General features: G+C 45.4%; 1 protein-coding gene across 2 annotated transcripts in view; it reads right to left on the reverse strand.

Annotated features, from left to right (window-relative positions):
• rgs12b (regulator of G protein signaling 12b) overlaps window positions 1-21,343 on the reverse strand; it is a 41,382-nt gene that overhangs the window by 15,695 nt on the left and 4,344 nt on the right. For both annotated transcript variants that reach the window (XM_027000452.2, XM_027000453.2), the window contains exon 3: window positions 15,963-16,073. In XM_027000452.2, the coding sequence (XP_026856253.2) occupies window positions 15,963-16,073 (111 nt within the window). The remainder of the gene's footprint in view (window positions 1-15,962; window positions 16,074-21,343) is intronic.

Genomic DNA, 21,343 nt, shown 5'->3' on the forward strand with positions numbered 1-21,343 from the left:
TACACACACTCCTGCACCCACGCACACTTCATCATCAGCACTATCTGAAAGTGCACCTCTGTAGTACGAGCATCTACATTCCCACGGTCACTGTCAGACAGACAGGCCAGCAGGTGACTTCCACCCACACTTGGCAGAATCAAGACTCCCCCAGATGCAAACAGGAAAAAACTGAGCAAGTCATAAAGAGATCGAGAGGGAAGCAGGGAGACAGGGGGCTACAATCAGGGACGAAAGGACCAAGAAACCAGGGGGCAGGAGAGAGCACATAGCCCTCGGCACACAGCACAGACAAGGCCAGTGTGATCAACGCTCTGGTATGCGTGGTTTTACGGTCTGCATCTCTCTCTCTCACACGCACACACACGGAAATCCCAGCTCTATGCTGATGATTGTTTGCTGGGCTTGTTTGCCAATGATGGGAGCCATGCTAACTGAGCAACCCTCAACTCCCTCCTGGCCCACACTGACGACATCACAGCCACAGTAGCTGAGAAGCGCAGGTAATCAGTCACTGGTTTGGCTCGGGGAATGTGCGCAGGGAAATACTGACATTTGCAATGCAAAACCATGCTAGCAATACAGAGCATATACCAGACATATAAAGTAACATCTACTAAAGGTGTGTCTCATTTACGGGGCAGGATTCATTTCTCGGCCGCATACGTCATAAGGACACGCCTTGCGTCATATTTAAAAAGAATGCGCAGGATCCTTGAACTGTGTCCTGCTTGTAACGCATGTCCTCCCCATCTCCCGCAAGCCTTCTTCCATCGTAACAACGGCAACAACAGAGCATAGCAGAGTTTCCCATGTTTGTTGTAAAGGGATGATGTCATGCTTGAGTGACCAGTCAGTAAAGGTAAAATCATCAATGTTATGAGGGCGTAGCCACATTGTTAGTACAGCATAGCTGTCCAAATTGCCAAGCACATCAGTTAGGTAGCTAGTACATTTAATTAGCTAGCGTTGGCTAGCTGTGTAAAGTTTGTTTTGCTCTTGATTATTGTGTGAGGAGTGCAGAAAGTTTAAACATTGCAGGCTCTGTCAGTAACCCCACCCCCCAGCTGTCACTCATTCTCTTTACCATAAACCTTAGCCTATCAGACACAGGAATTGTCTATGATGTCACAGTGGGTGTTGATCCTTGACGGACTGTAACATTTGGTGCCGGGTAATAGGAAGGGTCCCCCTGCGCCTGGCTAGCAACGGTCCTTTAATGGAGACACACTCAGGTGAGGGTCAGAGTCAGTGCTCACTGCATCCTCCCCCTGTCTGCTTCTCCACACGGGTAGCCCGGGGCCGTTCACGTCCTCTTAACACCCATGAACTCCTACGTGATGCGCACCTGTGCTCATTTAAACCTGCATGCCAGCAAGTGGATGTGCATACGGCAAAACGCAGAATTTACAAAGGACTTTAAGCTTTTCGTTTCTAGAGGAAATAAAAGATAGTGTCAACACAGGAGTAAAATATTACTACTGACTTTATAAAATCACTGAAACGGACAAACGTAAGCAGTCACGTTATATGATGGTGTGTCCGTGTCCGGGGTCTTTGGGTGTGCTCTACTAACCCCCCTCTGATCCCTCTCCCCCATTCCAGAGCTTCCCTCTCTTACTGGCAGGGGAAGCATGCGTAGCCACAAAGTACTGCTTCGCTAGTCAGACATTCCAGCCTCATCCCCTCTGCCACTTGGCCTTTCTCTAAGCTCCGCCCCTTCCCCTCGGCCTTATGTTGAGTGGGCAGGGCATTCTCAAGCACCCTTCCTGTGGTGGTTGACACCCACAAGGTCAGAAGCAAAGATAACTGGTTAGTTTCTGGTGTTTTCGTTCTTTCTCTTTGTTAGGATATTTTGGCCTGATGGTGACTGGCTGGGATTTAGTCTTTCCATCCTTCATTTAGTGTGTGTGCCTTAATAAATAGCAGATCACTATAAATACCTTAGAGTTTACATCCACTGTCAGTTCAGTACAGCTGCATGAAATATGATCTCTCTCTCTCTCTCTCTCTCTCTCTCGCTCTCTCTCTCTCTCTCTCTCACATCCACCCACCCGCACGCACGCACGCACGCACCAGGACACTGTACACACACACTTTGGATGCGGTTAGAGATATGAAAATACCAAAGGTCCTTCCAGATGAGGCGCGTTGTTAGACAGGCCCATAGTGCAGATTCATCAGTTTCCATACAAACCCAGTTTCCCTACAGTATCAGTACACACGCAGACAGACAGATGGACACACACACACACACACACACACACACACACACACACACACACACACACACACACACACTTCATGCAGTTGTGCTTGTTTCTGTCACCATGGTGACTAAGGGGCTTCTGTCCGTGCTACGGTTCCCTGCCTAGTGTGAGCGCTGAGATGTAGCAGGAGTGTCCTCACACACATGAACCAGCTCTGCCCCCCCGTCACCCACATAAGGGACATGGGAGGCAGTTTTCACGACCACACATACAAACTTGCATTAGAGATCGCAACTTTTTGGCATTGTGCTAAACAGTGATTTTAAAAAGTTACTTGGCAGAGATGGTACCATTTAAGGAGCAGACACAGTTCTGCTTGTGCTGGGCTTACAACATCAGACGAAGGTGGCTACAGCATTATTGTACAGATACAAATTTACAACTGTTTGAAAAACACAGAGAGAATAACAGCAGTGCACCTTAGCAGCTGCCTGCTGTGGGCACAAAAAAGGACAAACAGCTTGATCCCTCTCTTTGAGCTCAGTGTTTGTGTGTGTGTGTGTGTGTGTGTGTGTGTGTGTGTGTAAGATTCAAGAGAGTTACAAACGATCAGATTGGGATGCAAGTATGTGACAGACTGTGTGGAGTCACAAAAAAGCTTCTCTCTTTCTCAAACACACACACACACACACACACACACACACACACACACACACATTCACAAACAAATGCATCACATACTGCCACAAAGAGATGTGTGCTGGGAGTTGAGAGTGAGAGGGAAGGAGCATTCACAGATAACCCTGCTGCACAGAGAAAGAGATGAAGAACTCTCTCCTCCTCCTCAGCCTCAGCGAATACTGCTGACTGACACCGTGTGAGATGGTAGGGAGAGAGAGAGAGAGAGAGAAGCAAACAGATTAATTAAACTAAAATATGAACGGACGGGTTTCTACCCACAAATGAAGCCTAGTCCCTTAGTTCTGGACTGAAGAAGGTTACTCTCTTAACGCTCAACTCTCTGAAAACCTCAGTCAAACACAAAACGTGCTTGAAGAGTCAAAGGGAATACAGAAATCGTTGGCTAGAAGGGCAGCGTGTATATACACAAACGTGTAGAGTAACGGGAGATTTCTTTCAATAAACTACATAAACAGCACCTTGAGGAGGGGCAGAACCGCTGGGGCTAACAGTCTACGCACAAATAGATCCCCGCGTTTACTTTTGAATTTGAAATGAACAGTAGTTGGCGATGAAAAAAAAACCCTCCATCAGTCAGGAGAGGGAAAGTAACAGAGTTGGACAGAAAGGAGAGATGGAAAGAGAGAGAGAAACTTCCCTATTTGGTTTGGCTCAGTGACAACTGCACTTGAGTTCACTTTATCACACAAACACAAATCAGGAAAGTACTCATAGCCTATATATTATTCATCTCATTCAATACTGCGTGACAGTGTACACAAAGTGGGTACAAGGACAGTTTTGCAGGAACAGCCAATGCCAAGTCCAGCTGTGTCTGACCTCTTCCATTCTTCTAGCTCACAGAGAGCACAGGATGAGAGTTACATGCTTTCTTCATTAAAATCGCTACAGTCCAAACCAGTCTCCTATAAAGAAGTGAGACGTGAGCTTCAGGAGCACAACACAGAACGAGAGAGACGGGTAACAAAAGGAGAAAGAAAGCAGAAAGTGATGAAGAGAAGCGCAGGCTCTGTGGAGGGTGAGCACTCCCTCTCTCACTCACCGCGCTGGAGTTGGAGGCTCTCTTAAAGGAAAGCCTCTTCCTGAGACTCATGGTGTGCTCTCGGCGGAGTGTGTTCCTCGTTTCCCTGAGCTGCTGACGAGGCGAGACAGCGAAGCACAGCCACCAGGGCCATGCCTCTCACACTCCCAGACTACGACTCATTCCTCTTCAACAAGAGCTGACACGCTCGTGGGGCTCGCTCACACACACACACACACACACACACACACACACACACACATACACGCACTCGCACATGCAAAGCAAGAAAGCTGCTTTCTCTTACTGATGAGGAAGTTCCATTCTGACTCTGGCGCTGTTTCTATGACAACACCAGCTCACAGCAGGAAGCGGGCTGAGTTTTGTTCGCCAGGAATTCAGGAGGGTACGAAGAGACCGGAATTTGCCTCCCTATTTCACACCCTCTGTATCTTGTGAACCAACTGTGCCTTGGCTAACAGAACGCATGTCATGTGCTTCTCTTACTGAGTGCGGAATGAAGACGCGTATTCGGATAGTGTCTGTTTGCCTCTCCCGGGACTCGCGGAACGCTTACTCAACCGTTTCACCTTTTTTGGCCCAGTCTCAACTCAAATAACTCCACCTGTCAAAGCCCAGCAGACCCGTGGCCTGTGGCAACGGCACACATGCATGCCTTCGTTTCCAAACATAAATCACCTCAGACACCTTCCCTGGAGCTCAGCAACATGCTCAAGGAGGTCAAACCCACAGAAGGAACGGTGAGGAGATCAGAGCAGGAGCTGCAGAGGTTTGGGGCAGCATGCGTGCCTAAAGCACCTCACCGAGGAGGGGGTGGGAAGGGAAGAAGGAATTTGGAGGCGATATACCCACATTTCTGGGGGTTAAAAAGCAGACAGGGTTAACGCAAGCCAGGTTTCCGCGGCAGGGCCAGAGCTGAGCGGCGACCGAGGCATTTGGGCACGCCAGAGGTGCAGACACAAGGCAGAATTTCACACACACCACAGGCAGCGACCGCGAAGCCGGCACACGTGATCATTTCCTGACCCGGAGGGTGAAAGCATGCTTCACAGCACACACTTCTTCATGCCACCTTCTTCATGGTTAAGCTTCCCAGCTGGAAACTTTGAACTGTGAAAAAAGGGTTTTTACTTCTATGGATCAATTAATTATTGCAGTTGTAGACGGGACCTCCAAATGCAATACTCATGATTACTCTGTCAGATTTCCCATAATCCTTTGAGTCCTACATCATCATATATTAAGTAACATTGTATTTGCTTATATGTTCTTCCATATAGCCCATTCAAGTTGGATGCTATGAACATACCTCCTCACTGACAGATCTGACATCTGACAATGCTCCATTTCTCAGTAGGGCTTCAACCCAAACCAGGCCTTCCTTGGAAAAGCAGCACACGGCCAGAATGGCTGGACACAGCAGCGGTTAACTGATCTTTGGCCAAACGATCACAGACAGTATCAAAGCATAAGAAATCCTGAAAGCTGAAACAGAACGAGGCAGCATCTCGTATTGCTGACTTACAAATCTTCTTGACTTCAAAAATCCGACTCAGAAACACAATACTGCCTTTACTGCCAATAGCACTAATAAGCACTTTTCCAGCATGAATGGGCTATATTGAAGCGGAGATATTTTTCCAACCGGGAGACTTAACACACTGCAATTATGGAGCAATAAATAAATCTTTTTTTCTTTTGCTCTGTGGTCATTTAGATTTGGAAGGGCTAGTTGTGTGGTTTTTCATCTCATATTCCTGGGAGAGTCAGCAGACTTGTGGAAAAAACTCAAAATATTTTAACACCAACAGTGACAACAGTTGAACAGATCTGCTCTCTACTTAGTGTTTCAAGTCACTGACAAATAACAGATTTGGCTTCGTGTGCCTTGTTAGGCAAACTGGAACCAAGGCTGGGAAATACAGCACTAACATAACAGGTACGCTACAGGTACAGCAGCCAAAAGGGCTCATCTTCTACATTTCTCTTTTATGTTACACTTTAGATTATGTCCACTTACAGTGGTTGTGTGGCTTCCAAACCACATGTTGCAAAGCATTTTCATTTTTACACGACCTTTCCAACTTAGAAATAAATGAGTTTGTTCTTGTGACATCAGAGAAACAGTGACTTTAAATTAGGCTTGTTTTGAAGCCTGGATTCCATATATGGACTGAGTGGACTGTGGGAGTGAATGTTTTACAGTATTACTTCAAAATTTCAATAAAGTCAGTTTTCTATGATAGGGTCCCATTTAAAGCTGACGCTTTTATCCAAAGCGACTTACAATTCTGACTGAACACAACTTGAGTAATTGAGGGTTAATTGAGGGACTTGCTCAGGGGCCCAACAGTGGCAAAGCCTGAACTGGCAACCTTCTGATTACTAGTCAAGTACCTTCACCACTGAGCCATCACTACCCATTAACAAAAACAATTTCAAAAATAAGTTACATAAGAGGAAATAGGAGTATAAAATGGAGTAATATGTAAAAAGTAATCTAAAATATGACCTAGTTAGCTATTTGCAGTTTTAATTTAACAGTGACCTCACTGGGTATTGTTCACTAGTTACTATGCAATTTTAATCTGACGGTTTGATACCACTGAGCAATTTGTCCTGTATAATTCGTCCGAACCGTTTCAATTATTAAATCAAGTCTTGTTTATGAAACACGCAGTTTATAATGATAATAATGAAACATTATATCACCATTAATTGCAGCTACACTTAAAATTTAAATAAACGTATAAGTTAACGAAACATGTAATTAAACTGTTTATTCTCAGAGTCTGAGTTTTTCTCTGCAGCCCCTACGGCAGATCCTGCGCCCCTTCCAGGAGGGCCCACTGCCCACAGAATACAGCGCTCTGAGAAACGCACAGCCGCTCGAGGCTTCTGTAAGCATTCCAAACCGTGTCCTCCTTTTGCTAAAATCTGGGTTAGTCTTCCAGACGGACTCTCTCTCGCCTGGTCGGGCAGCGTTAGGCTCCAAAAACAAATCACTCGTTTTCTCCTAGTGAATAAAACGATGGCACCGACGAGGCAGGTTGTTCCTAACAGGAGGAGATGGAGCAGTTATGTCACCAGCATCAGGGCATCCATTTGAATCTTTTCAGCAACGTCCTCGACTGTGCAAGAACACAATCGAGTTAGTGTCCCATTTAGATCCAACTCGTTCTTAAATTTAGTTGAACAAGCTGTCCTGTGCAGACAGTCAGTACCACCCTCCATCATCATCACCGAGGAGAATGAGGCGCAGAGACGTGAGGCCTAACAGGAACAGGGTGATCACGTCACATTACACATCCTTCATCAGACGGAGTCCCTCGTTCTTTTAGAGGCTTGAAAACCAGGCACTGTGGACCTTCAAACGCACAATTAGGCGCTTGCATGGAGCGTCAGAACAGATGCGAACAGCACACACAGGAGTGCGAGAAGGCCAGCAGCACCCGATTCTGCCTCAATTCTGCCCTCTGCTGGGCTATTACAGTCACTACATTAAAACCCATGTGGAGACACGCAGCATCCCTCCACCCACCATAAATTTATGACAAACGACTGCACATTTACCACTAAGGAAAGGGAGTGTTATTAACTCTTAAATCCAATTAAAGAGATCAGAGTGGAAGATCATGATGAATATTCATGGAAAGAAATTATTAAAAATCAATTTGAATATTCTGAAAGCTGAAATACATGCTGCAATTTTCTTCAGGATCAACAATCTTATCTTGTGTAGGAAACTAGGGGAAATCTGCATTATTTATCAGATATATAAGAGTATAAAGAGTTTTTTCCTAAACAAATGTTTTTCCTGATGGCTGAAAACATTAAAACATTATCAGGTCACTACAGTCTTTAACATGTTAAGATTAAATTGTCCCACACGAACAAAGTAACACAATGGCATACATGTTTTTATAAGTTAAAATGATTAAAATGAATATCACATTTCAAACAAAGGCCACACGCGTGCAGCAGCAGTAATTAAAGTGACATTTCGCTTGCGGCAATTAACCCTTTAGATTTGGTTGGAGAGGGGGTGGATAAAGACAGCAGGTTGCATTTATCATTCATCAGCATGTCACTGCCCCCACGATGCACACTGAACAATAGGAACCTAAAGGACCTTTCAGTGTTTGGATGGAACATCTGCATTTGGTGAGCAGCAGAACTTCATAAGCCCTTGGTAATGCCAGAGCCGGCGCAGCCCGCGCTGGGGAACACGCATCGATGCACTTCTGCTCAGAATTAGTCAACATTTGGGCTCTCATTCTCACCAAGTACTTACGTAGCTTCCAGAATTCTTATCAGGAATTTACAAAGAGACATTAACCACTAACTGGCCAAACGAAAATACATGTTGATAGTAACAACAAGATCGCATAATATAAAAGTGTGAAACTTGTCAAAATGCTTGACAAAACAATTATAAAACATGTCCGAGTGAAAACAGCCTCAGCACTGGTAATAATAACAACACCTACATTAATAAACTTGATCCAAGTTTTCGGAGCTAGTTCAAGCCCATCACATCTTTAAATGGCTTTGGTAAGGACAGCATGAATAGTAAGCGATTAGATTCTAAAACATACTAAAGGTTCCATTCCATCAGACCTGTGCACGCCAGGGCAAGAACACAGGTACTGGTGAGTGTGAAAAAACTTACCACACACACCCACACACACACACACCCCCAAACACACACACACACCCACCCACACACACACACACACACACACCCACACATACACACACCCACACATACACACACCCACACATATGCGCGCGCGCACACATACATTCTCTCTTGCTTAGGCATTGTGTCAAACATTATTTTTAACGCACTTAGGAGACAAATCTCTCCCTGCATTAAATTTAAGTAAAAAAAAAAAAGTGGTGTGTATGTGTGTGTATGTGCGTGTGTGTGTGTGTGCGCGCGCATGTGTGTGTGTGATCGTCCAGGTACTCACTCCATCAAGGTTGATGCTCAAAGTTTGCTCCATCTATGGCAGTGTGTGTTTCAACACTCTGACATCAGGCGACTCCACACTCCATAAACACATCCATCCATCGGCTGCTCCCAGCACAGCGTGCGTGTCTGGTTGAGTGTGTGTGTGTGTTTGTGTGTGCACATGTGAAAGCACAGAGTGAGAGGGTCTGTGTCCACAGCCTGTCTCAGTCGTCTTCGCTGTCTCTGCACTTGTGATGCTTCTTCCTCAGACTCCCTCCCTCCCTCTCTCTCTCCCTCCCTCCCTCCCTCCCTCTCTCCCTCCCTCCCTCCCTCTCTCCCTCCCTCCCTCCCTCCCTCCCTCTCTCTCTCCCTCCCTCTCTCTCTCTCTCTCTCTCCCTCTCTCTCTCTCTCTCTCTTCAATTCCTATTCCACCCACAGAGCTCAAGGTTCACAGGCAGAGAAGCAGAGACACGCTCACAACCCAGAGGTGTGTGTGTAAGCACTTCGCAGATGTTTCAGCCACACTTGCTACTGACATTACAACAAGCAACGCATTATGTGAATTATGTGTCCCCGCAAATACCCCACCCCCCACCCCTGAGACGTGAACAGCTCACAGCACGCTTCTGGCCTCACATCGCGCACCATGTTATTTACACAATGTGTTGTGTCACCTACTTAGTATGCCTGAAGCAAAGTATCTCCTTAAAGAGAGGAGCGAGTGTGTGTGAGAGAGGGAGAGAGAGAGGGGGGGGGTTGTGGGAGAAAGAGAGAGAGAGAGGGGGGGGGGTTGTGGGAGAAAGAGAGAGAGAGAGAGAGAGAGAGAGAGAGAGAGAGAGAGAGAGAGAGAAAGTGGGAGCATACATGTGAAAAAGATTTCTGGGGTGTGGTGTGAGGCCCCAGTCTCACCAAGTTTTGTGCATCTATTTATATGCGTGTGTGTGTTTGTGAGAGAAAGAGAAAAAAAATGTAAATGGGTGCATAAAGTAAGATGGGGAATGAACAATTCGATTTCACAGGCACAATTTCATAATTCCCTATGTGTGTGTGTCAGCTTTTGAGGTGATAGGAGAGCATGTGGAAGTCAGAGGCTGAACATTCCTCTGCAAGTCCTGGCACCGTGTTCCTGTGCCCACTGAGCAGCACGGGAATCTGCACCTCCGAGCTGGGGACTGCACCATATAAGCACCCGCGGGAAGGACAACCTCAGAGGCTCCGAATTTGTTGCTACATGCAGGAGAATCTAGTCTGCTGACTGACACTCCACAAGAAGATGCACACACACGCGCACACACACACACACACACACACACACACACACACACACACTTTTCCCTAAGCAACTCCTGGAACAGTAGTCATCTCTAAGGCACTTCAACACCCCTACTCTCTCCCAACACACTTCTTCCATGTGTCCCCCCTCCAAGGTCTCTTTGCCCCTATGTGCAGTTCCACTTTTCAGCTCATTTTTAGATGATTTGCACTTCTTCAGTACAACACCAATTATTTTACAGTCCCATGAAATACAAAGTATTACAAATGTTTGCATGACACTAAAGTAGTGTTACATTAAACATTCAGCAAATGTTCAGTGGAAAAAACACAGAACAAAAATATGATGAGACACGACTCAAAAACCTCCAAATCGGCTCGTCAGTCCTAGCGCAGAAGGGACTGGACGTGGCCTAATATTCCAATGAGTGTTTCCGATTGGCAGCCTGCTGTCAAACTCGCAATCACACTGAGCTACTCGAGCAAAGCGGAATACTACAGCACAAGGAGGGAGAATCAGAGCAACACAACTGCGCATTTAGGACCCTAGTGACGAGGGACAAGCAGCCATATAGACCAGATAACCCACATCCACAGACACTGATGGAATGGACCGAAGACGGTGAAAACAGTTTAGACTTCACTGCAAAATTACTCAGCCTAGTGCTGACCACCTTAAAGGTTCTATATCACCCTCTAAATCACATTTTGATGTTCATAATGAACTCGTCATTCTACAATGCACATTTTGGAGTCACCAGGCTGCCCTGATTGTGTCAGACCACGTGATCTCTAAAATCAAATGTAGTTCTGTGTAGAATACATATGGATTAAAACAATATTGATCCATGTGTGCAAACAATTAGGGACAAAAAATTAGTACCTTGGTATAATGATCACATTCGCAACTTAAAACAGAACGCTTTAAAGATAGAACGTAAATAGCGTCACACTAAACTTGTGGACTTGCAGCGCTCATGAAAGATGGATCTTCACTCCAACAAGCTTATCTCTTGACCCTTATAGAAGATAATACAAATAACCCTAGATTACTTTTTAGCACAATTGCACATCTAACTAGGAATAGAACTGACACCAAAGCTCAGATTACAACGTTACATAGCAGCAGTGAGTTCTTGAATTCTTTCAATGAGAAAATTAAAATGAATGTGACATTTGGCAGAGATCAGAACAACCGAACTAAAAAGACCCAGGAATCCTTTACACCTATCCAAGAGCCACAATTAACAGCTCTGATCTCACGCTCAAACTCTTCCTCCTGCTTACTAGATTTGCTGCGCACACACTTTCTTAAGAAAATTCTACCTGGTGACTGAACCTTTACTACATTTCATAAACTCCTCCTTGAACAGCTGTCAAACTACAGGCCAAACTCAAACCTTCCCTTTATTTCCAAGATCCTAGAAAAAAGATGTAGCTCAGCAGTTAAGTTCATAGCTGAATCAGAACCAGATACCTGAAGTCTTTCAGTGAGGATTTAGGCATCATCATAGTTTGAATCTTGTGAATATAAATGGAGACTTTTCAGCATTGCGAAAGTTAGCTATGGTGTCCCACAAGGATCTGTTCTGGGGCCTCTGCTTTTTTCTTTATATATGCTTCCTCTTGGTAACATTATACAGTTGTGCTCACACGTTTACATACCCTGGCAGAATTTGTGATTTTTTTGATATTTTTTCAGAGAATAATGGTAATACAACAATTTTTCTTTTATTCATGTTTAGTGGTTGGGTCAAGCCATTTATAATCAAACAATTGTTTTTGCCCTTCTTTAAATCATAATGATAACAGAAACTACCCAAATAGTTAGTGAACTCTATTTTTAATAATAAATAATAATAATAATTACCCTAAATATTTTTAGGGTAATAAGAGTTAGTCAAAATTGGTCAATACAATACACTGTGAAATGTTTTAATACCTGTTTCAATGCATCAATGCTTTTTTATTGGGATATTAAATCATATACTAAATGATCTATATTTAATGACTGAACCCTGTTAACTTTAATAGGTCAAACTTTCTCCAGTGCGTGTAAATGTGTCTTTAGTCTTCACGCTGAGGAACGATATGAGTGAAGGGGCCTTCACAGCTTTGGCTTGCACCAGGACGCTTTGCGGCTTTGTGAACATGAGAAAGCGAGGTAGAGCTGGAGCCAGGGGACAGGGGACAGGGTGGTGGACAGCCCGCACGCACAGCTCAGGAGACTGGCATGCTTTCACTGGGAGAGGACACCAAGATGCCATCTCCCTGGGTAAACACTTGTGCACAAGATGGCTGAGCAGTTATGTCTGTCACATGATAGGCTAGCCTCAGAAAGTGTGTGTGTGTGTGTGTGTGTGTATGTGTGTGTGTGATGTGTGTCAGAGGGTTTGTGTCACAGCATTTAAGCACAGTATTCAATTAACATTTAATTTGTGCTCTATGAGCTTTTGTGTTATACAGCAGTGTGTGTATGACAGTGTGCTTCCTCAAAGGCAGTAATTATGTGTGTGTGAGAAAGAGACAGAAAGCATGAGGGGATTTCACCAGAGGGCAGTCATTAGAATGTTTGTGTTTGTGTGTGTGTGTGTGTGTGTGTGTGTGTGTGTGTGTGTGTGCGTCCACACTAACAAGAAAAATGCTGCTCCTTACTCATTAGTAGCACTGCAGTACACACACACACACACACACACACACACACACACACACACACACACACACACACACACACACACACTAATTACTGTGCTTCTTTTCCACAAAGCGAGCTCTGTTCACACATCGGTGCCATCATCGTGCATGTGCCACACTGAGAAAAGAGAGCAGGCAAGCGGAAGGCCAAGGTAAAGAGAAAAAGGAGCGCGAGAAAGAGCAAGTGAGAGAGAGCGAGAGAGTGAAAACGATAGAGTGAGTAAGAGCGAGAGAGAGCAAGTGAGAGAGAGCGAGAGAGTGAAAACGATAGAGTGAGTAAGAGCGAGAGAGAGCAAGTGAGAGAGCGAGAGAGTGAAAACGATAGAGTGAGTAAGAGCGAGAGAGAGCAAGAGAGTGAGAGCGAGAGAGTGAAAACGATAGAGTGAGTAAGAGCGAGAGAGAGCAAGTGAGAGAGAGCGAGAGAGTGAAAACGATAGAGTGAGTAAGAGCGAGAGAGAGCAAGAGAGTGAGAGCGAGAGAGTGAAAACGATAGAGTGAGTAAGAGCGAGAGAGAGCAAGTGAGAGAGAGCGAGAGAGTGAAAACGATAGAGTGAGTAAGAGCGAGAGAGAGCAAGAGAGTGAGAGCGAGAGAGTGAAAACAATAGAGTGAGTAAGAGCGAGAGAGAGCAAGAGAGTGAGAGCGAGAGAGTGAAAACGATAGAGTGAGTAAGAGCGAGAGAGAGCAAGAGAGTGAGAGCGAGCGTTCGGGATCTGTTCAGGACAAACTGTCATCGCACACGCAGTGATCACAGCCTTTCTCTGAGCAGGATGTAATTTCATAACTGTATCCGCCCCTTGTTACACTGACAAGATTTCAGTTGTAGTCAAGTTACACATAAACTGACAAGCTACCACTTTTATCATTTGTAGCTTACACTACCAACCGTGGCCTGGATTTAGGCTGTGCGGAGGGTCGAGGAAGGACACCTTGGCGTGAGAAGTAGCTGTGATCGCTCTTAAACAACATCACGTTTCAGCATTCCTACACTTGGACGCCTTCAGCATATGGATCCGGATGCCTAAAATCCCCCAGAGATTCTTCAAAGCCTGCGACACTCCATGGAAATACGAACGCTGGGACTTAAAGTCACAGGCTGCAATTTGCAAAGTCGTTTTCTTACACTAAAACTAAAGCATATTCCCACTGTTCATAAACCTGAAGAGTAGACATTTTAGTTCAAAACAGGAGACATTTGCAAACACAAACCTGTTTTTAAGTATCTCACAGATTGTTTGCTCCTAAATCTCAGTGGGCACTTTGTTGATATCTGTGACTGTTGCTCATAAACCACTGTAACACATTTTAGCCTGAGTCCATATCTTTATAATCTCTAGTCTCACTAATAATCTTCCACACAGCCATAAATTTATCATCTCTAATCTCACTGCTTTCAGTGAGAGTCTAGACAGACACAGAGAGACCTGTTGTTGTGTGCAGAGGGGCCTACAGCAGTGCCCAGGGACGACGGATATGGGGAAGCCAACACCATCGCCTATACAACGAAACCTGGGGGGGGACCAAACGCATCGTACACGCACACACACACGCATGCGCACACACGCACACGCACACACGTGCGCCTGCACACGCACATGCACGCACGCACGCACACACACGACAATCACAGGGCTTGTGAGGCAGCCAGCAGCCGCCTGGTACGTCCTGCTGGACGCCGCGGGAGTCACCCTCCTCCAGGTGTTAGCAGAAGTGCGCATTTTTACCTTGACTTGGCGTCTCACAGAGAGGCGCATTCGGAACATATCCAGGTGATGTCGCGTGCACGCAGGCACACAGACACATGGGACAGACCAGGCCATCGATTGAGGTGGCGCTCGTCGGGTTCCCTGGGCCCAGGCCGGCCTTCCACACAGCCAGGGCTTCTCATCGGCGCTGGGCAGAGGAAGCCTCCTGCCCTTTGGTCTCATCGCGTGAAACAACGGCACGGCAGCGGAGAAAAGGAGCGTGCATTTTCACGTCAGCGCAGCTGGGGACAGCATGGAACAGGTCTGCAGAGCGGTTCGTGGCCGATAAGACTGAAGTAGGACGCTTTTGATTTGGAGTGGGGACGGTTCAGTCTAGGACATCAGCCCACGTCTCGCGCTGTCGAGGCCAAGGATGCCCAGGAACGAGCTACAGAGCAGGGGCTGTGAACCAGGGGCTCTGGGGTCAACCAATCACACCACGGCTGTGTCTCAAACACCCCCCCAGTCAGGACTGGCAGAGCACACAGAAACAGAGGCTCTGTAGGAATGCCCGAGTCCCTTAAAACGCCTTCCTCCTACTCCTCCTCCTCCTCGCCGCCTCCTCTGTTGCCATGGCAACTTGCCGTCACTGCGCTCGCGTGCTGTTTCAGGAGTCACGTGACATACAGACACACCTCCACACTCCCTCTCTGGGACCGCTGCCATCTAAAATTAAACTCGTGTGTGTGTGTGTGTGTGTGTGTGTGCATGCATGCGCGTGTGTCGCACAGGGTGCTTCTTAAAACACTCAAGCAGCTGATTCTAGTGCAGCATAAAACAGCTCGATGCCACACGTCTTATATTTGCGGACGTGAGGAAGAATGTGCTATGCTGACATGCACCACATGTGTGGAACAGACGGCGCCCTTTCATGTCCTGGTTCGAAACGGAGCCACAGTAGCAGTGGGTAGAAGCCACCAGTGGGCTGTAATCCACTGAGACAGGAAACAGACAAAGAGGCACCCTGTCCGGAGATTAGCCTTCATGTAATCCCTCCCCACCACGGCAGATAACATCGCAGTTCCAACAGGAGAGAGAGAGCAGATGGGTGACAGAAAGAGGTAGAGAAATGGAATGAGAGAAGGAGAGGTGGAGAGAGTAGACAAACACACAGGCTGGAAAGAAACAGAGAACGACAGACAAATGGAATACAAACGTTTCTGTATTCTGTATAGTCATGGCGTGGAGTGTTTGATGCTTTTGCAGTGTGGGTTTGGCATGGGGTTTTGGTGAGGGGCTGTGTTTTTGAGCTGTGGGCTTGTGTTGTATGTTTCTGGGGTGTGTTTGAGGTGTGTGTTATAGGGTGTATATTTTTGGGGTGTGCGGGTTTGAGGTGTAATACCTCCAGGTCGTCCAGTGAGCGAGCCAGGCTGAGCCGCTTGGAGCGTCCGAAAGATCGCCGCCCAGATGATCGCTGGGGAAATCCCATAGTGACGCCCCGGAACCTTCCACTCTAGCGCACACACACACACACACACACACACACACACACACACACACACACACCAACTGAAACTCAAACACATTCTCAATTTAAATTTGAAAGAAAAATATCCCTCAGCAATCTGTTAGGCATCTTGTATACCAGCCTGTTATGACACTGAAAGAGATAAATGCTATTAAGAATTAACACAATATACAAGCAAATTACTGACTTTTATACATCAAAAGAATCCACCAACATGTTTCTCTAATAGGTTGAAGAGATGCCAATGCTGTAGCTTTATTCACAGGTGGTTCCTGTCTCACAGTCTCTCTCTGTCTCACGCTTGCATGCACGTTCACACTCTGATAGAAGCCACAGACTGTGGACTTTGCTCTTAGTCACATTTCAGTGCATTGTGGGAAGGCTCTAGAATGACAAAGAGTCACATCCACGTGGAAGAAGAGGCATTCTCTCTGACTGTTTCCACACCAGGTAGGCAGAGGCTCGATGGTCTGAGGTTTGCGTGGGGAATTCAGTGGCTCTAATGCAGCTTCTCTGCTCTTAACTGTTGCCACTGAACAGCTCAACTGTCTAGCCAGAACTCCCCTGAGCTTCCCACCTGTCACAGTAGCCTAGGTAACGCAGGGAGAGTCCCTCCGATCCCCAGACAAAACAAAAAGCACATACAAAAAGTCATACCTCAAAAAAAGACTGGCCAAGCATCAATTCCATACCCTTATGTCTACCCTCACTACACGCCCCACTCCCCAAAACCAGGCAATACGACAGTCACATGGGCAGGCAGAGAGACCGTGATAGAGACATGCAGGAAGTTCATTGGAAGGAAGATCTGTTTGGAGAGTAATCAAACAGTCCCCTGTGTTGCCTGGATACGCAGAGCTCTCAACCGCCTGTGTCTTCTGCTCCATTCCTGAGCGCGCGCACACTCACACACACACACACACACACACACACACACACACACAAATGAAACACCCTGAAGTGTGACTAGACACTAAAGGCATTGTGCGTGCTTTCTGTAATCAGTATTTAAGTCCACATGCCTTTCTGTCCACCCAGCGATCAATGCAGATTTCCATCAGTACTCTGTGAACCTGAGGAACCGTATGAAAGGGGAGGTCAGTCATTACTCAGAGGCATCTAATTATGAGTACACACGTGCAATCACACCTCACAAATACACATGTGCAGGGACTAAAATCCACACGCTCTCGTAATATACAGTGTAACACAGAGGCTGAGATTTCTTTCACCGTAACTCTGTATGGAGCGATTAGGGGTGAATCCTAATACAGAGGTAATTATGTTGCAAAACTTCAGAGCTTGAAGGACCTGATCTGAGAACTTGGAAAACACAATCTGCACTTGTATTTTTGACGCCAGAACTTGAGGAATAAAAATCTGAACATGAATGTTAAAATTTGCACTCGCATAAAATATTCCCACAACTGGATTTTTAAGCTTGAAGTCCTAGAGGAAAAGTCAGAAATGTGTAATGGAATATTAAGATAAGAAGTATATTTATTTGTACACAAATTCCTTGATTGTACAAGCCCAAACTCGAGCTTGCAACATGACAGCACAACTTCAAATCTGCACGCCTCGCCTATTGCAACATGCCTCAGACTTGTTGCAAAACTGAGTTGTACACTTGCACAGGAGCGACGTGGGAAGGAATTCATGATTAATAAAAGGTGATTATTTTGCTGACGAAAAAGAAAAAAGAAACCTGGACACAGAAAAGAGAGGCTTTGGTATTAAATGTACCCACGGTATCGAGTCATCAATATAAAAATACAATCGACAGTCACGTGGTGAAAACATGACTTGCGCTGACGTTATCTAACAGGCTAGGTGGACGGCTAGCGTCGGTGACGGCCTAGAAGAACAGTTCCTTCCTTTCTGTGGCACCCAAAGTGTAAAAATCCAGCTGCGGACATCTTTCCAGCGAGTGTAAATTTTAACATTCACGTTCAGATTTTTATTCTACGAGTTCTCACGTCAAAAATACAAGTGCAAATTTTAGTTGACAAGTTCTCACCTTTAAACTGCAAGTACAGATTTTGTTTTACGAGTTCTCAGTTCAGGATCTCCAAGCTCCCCAAGTTTTGCGCCGTAATGACCTCTGTATTCTAAGATGAACTATCCCCTCAATGAGAGCCCAGGCGGGAGAGGTCTGTGTCTCCCTGACCGCCACCCCACAGGCAGCACATGGCACAGCTGAGACGCGACACCTCACCAATGCATGGCACACTGCTGAACTGCAAAGTAGCTGCCTATGCTGGGTGTAACCTGTTTCACAGATACCTGCCGTTTCCCTTCGAATTTCCCTTCGAAACCCAGTGAGAGCACACACATGTAGCATCAAACACAGCCATGGAGAAACTCTGTAGAAGTAAAGATCACAAATCATTCAAAAAGCGAAAGAAAACACAGCCACGCCACTGTACTGAGCACAATAGGAGACTAGCTTGACTACTGTGTGTGTGCTCAAGAAAGACAGAGCCAAGGGTGAGGATGGTAGCTCATATGATGGTATTCACAAGATCCCAGCCAAAGCTGAGAATCACACAGATCAGGTTGCTATGGTGAACAACGTCCAAACCTCTCGTTAGTCACTAACAAAATCAGCCACCAACCAAGTACCATTTAAGACCAATACAGATCCTTTCAGAATCCTCCTCACACACACACACACACACACACACACACATCACTGCTTAGTTCTGCTCTTCTTCACTCCTGTGCCTCTTTCAGTGGTTACACTTGTCTTGTTGTATTTCCCCTTTATTTCCAGTTCCAAATCTCCTTGGTTAATTACAGTGTCAGTGCTTAGATGACAATCGCGATGTTGGTATGGTTAGATTATATCAGACTGTTATAGACAGCATGAATCTAAGTGTGGCATGAACTCTCTCTCTCTCTCTCTCTCTCCCTCTCCTTCTCTCTCTCTCTCCCCTCTCCCTCCCTCTCTCTCTCTCCCTCTCTCTCTCTCTCTCTCCCTCCCCCTCCCTCTCTCTCTCTCCCTCCCTCTCTCCCTCTCTCAAGGACGCACAAGTCTGCAGGCTTATCATGTCCAGTTGCGTCTCTGAAGAGCCATCTTTCCTGTTTACTCCATTCCAGAAAGGCCAAACACATACCCCACCAAAGCATGTCAGCACAAAGGTGAGGTGCCTGTAATTCATCCTTCCTCCCCCTCCACAGACTCTCTGCTCTTCTTTCTTCTGCACTGTTTGTAAACCTCTCTGTCCTGGACCTAAACTCTCCGCCACCTTGTATAACTAAAGGAACTCTGTTCAGTGTCTACACGCGAGATGCTTGTCACAACGACGGAGGTGGCCAGACAGCGCCAGGCAATGGCAGCCATATGGGACCACATTGTTGGAGATTCAGGAGTTGCGTTCCCCAGCAATGTAACTGTCTTACTCTGCTTGTACTCAGACTCTTACACCTCTAGTCTAGACAGGACCTCTCAGAAGAATTTAATTCAACATACGCAAACCTAATTACGTTGACAGCAGTGTCACTTTGCATGCTTTCATTCGGTTTAAAGTTATGTTAAACCTTTCTGTTACTTCACACTCTCTAAAAGAGAAATCCTATAGTTAAAGATACAAATGTAAATACTAACCATGAAGCCTCATACTGGAAAGAATTACGGTCAAACCCACTAAACACTCAAGAAATGTAAGGAAAGTTTTTCCTTACACAATAGAACACTCACATAGTGAAACACTGCCACCTGGTGGGAAGTAGGAGCAATACTCATGTACACCAGTAAGACCAGTAACACACAGAAACCTTAACAAAATGCATAATTTTATCCCATACAGCGAGAACACTGAACTAAGGATGGAAAAGGATGGATTTGTTCTCGTGTTTTACAAAGTCACATCAGTGACCAATCCTCCCGTTTGTCAAGAAAAAGAAATCTAGAAACGAGCTGGTTTGTGTTCTAGACGACTTCCTGTCCTGCTCTGGTGAAGGGTGCTCGGTGAGATGGCTTAGGTCAGTGATGAACATGACCATGTTAAGACTGCTGTGTGATTCGTGAGGACTTTACTGAGCAACCGTGTTTATTTCATGGTACTAGAATATAAGACTGCGACCAAAGTTTGCATTTACAGATTTGTGTACTAAGAAGACCATCCATCACACAGCCTCACATACTAAGTCACTTGTATTATGTCTGTCTGTTTTGATGTTATAATAGCAATGAACAATAGTGTGTTAGTCCTATTTGAAATGAAAGCAGATGTCAAGTTGTACTCAGTCATAATTCGTAAGTCGCTTTGGTTAAAAGCGTCAGCTAAATGCCATAAATAAATGTGATTGTAAACAATGTAACCTGCTTTGAATAACTGAATAATAATTTTTGAACAAATGAATTTTTTTGAGCTTCCCACTTTTGTAAATGTATATTTACAAACATTTCCAGCCTGGTCAACCTTCCAACAATGCTAATAGATTTTTGATTAAAGTGGTCTTTTTAAATAATATTCACTATAGAATTTCATGGTTCTCACTAGAATCTTAAATCAGGCTTTCCAAATAACTTATAAAGCCAATGTTTTTTCATTAATATTATAATCAATGCTATCAGTTACTTTTTGGACCTCCTTGGAAGTCACATCTACACACCAGGGGGATTCAATTCAAATCCTGTTCCAAGCCTTCGCTAGCTAAATGCAAATCTTATGCAAAAGTTGTTCAACTCAAACTAAGGCTACCTTAAATCTGAACGCAAGTTATGAGATTAGAGCTCGTCTCGCAGAGAGAACAAATCAGGATCTAACACTTCTAAAGTACACACTTAACACATCAGGATCTAACACTTCTGAAGTACACACTTAACAAATCCATCAGCAGGATCCAAGTACAAGTTCAACCGGAATGGAAAGACTTCACTGACAGTGCAACGGCTCAATGGCCGTTCATCATACTTTTGGGTCTACATCTTTGTTTCATTAAAGGACCATAAACTCCCTCTCCAAACAATCTCTCGCCCTCCTTAAAGGGAAGAGAAGACCAAAACCAGTTCTGAAACTGAGGACAGACCATCATACTCAACCACAGCAGAAATCCCAACGACCCACGCTGTCTTCTGAAGTCAGGCGCAGTATAAACAAACTACATTTCCAAACTCCATGACGTGTAACACAGAGCATGTACATATGTACGTCTGGAGAAGGTCATGGCTTACACGGCACCCTGCACTCGGGGCCGCTGACACAGGACCAGCTGCATGGTGGGTCGGGATAGAAACAAGCTTAGAG

The sequence above is a fragment of the Electrophorus electricus genome, chromosome 11 (assembly GCF_013358815.1).
Source record: "Electrophorus electricus isolate fEleEle1 chromosome 11, fEleEle1.pri, whole genome shotgun sequence".
NCBI lineage: Eukaryota > Metazoa > Chordata > Actinopteri > Gymnotiformes > Gymnotidae > Electrophorus > Electrophorus electricus.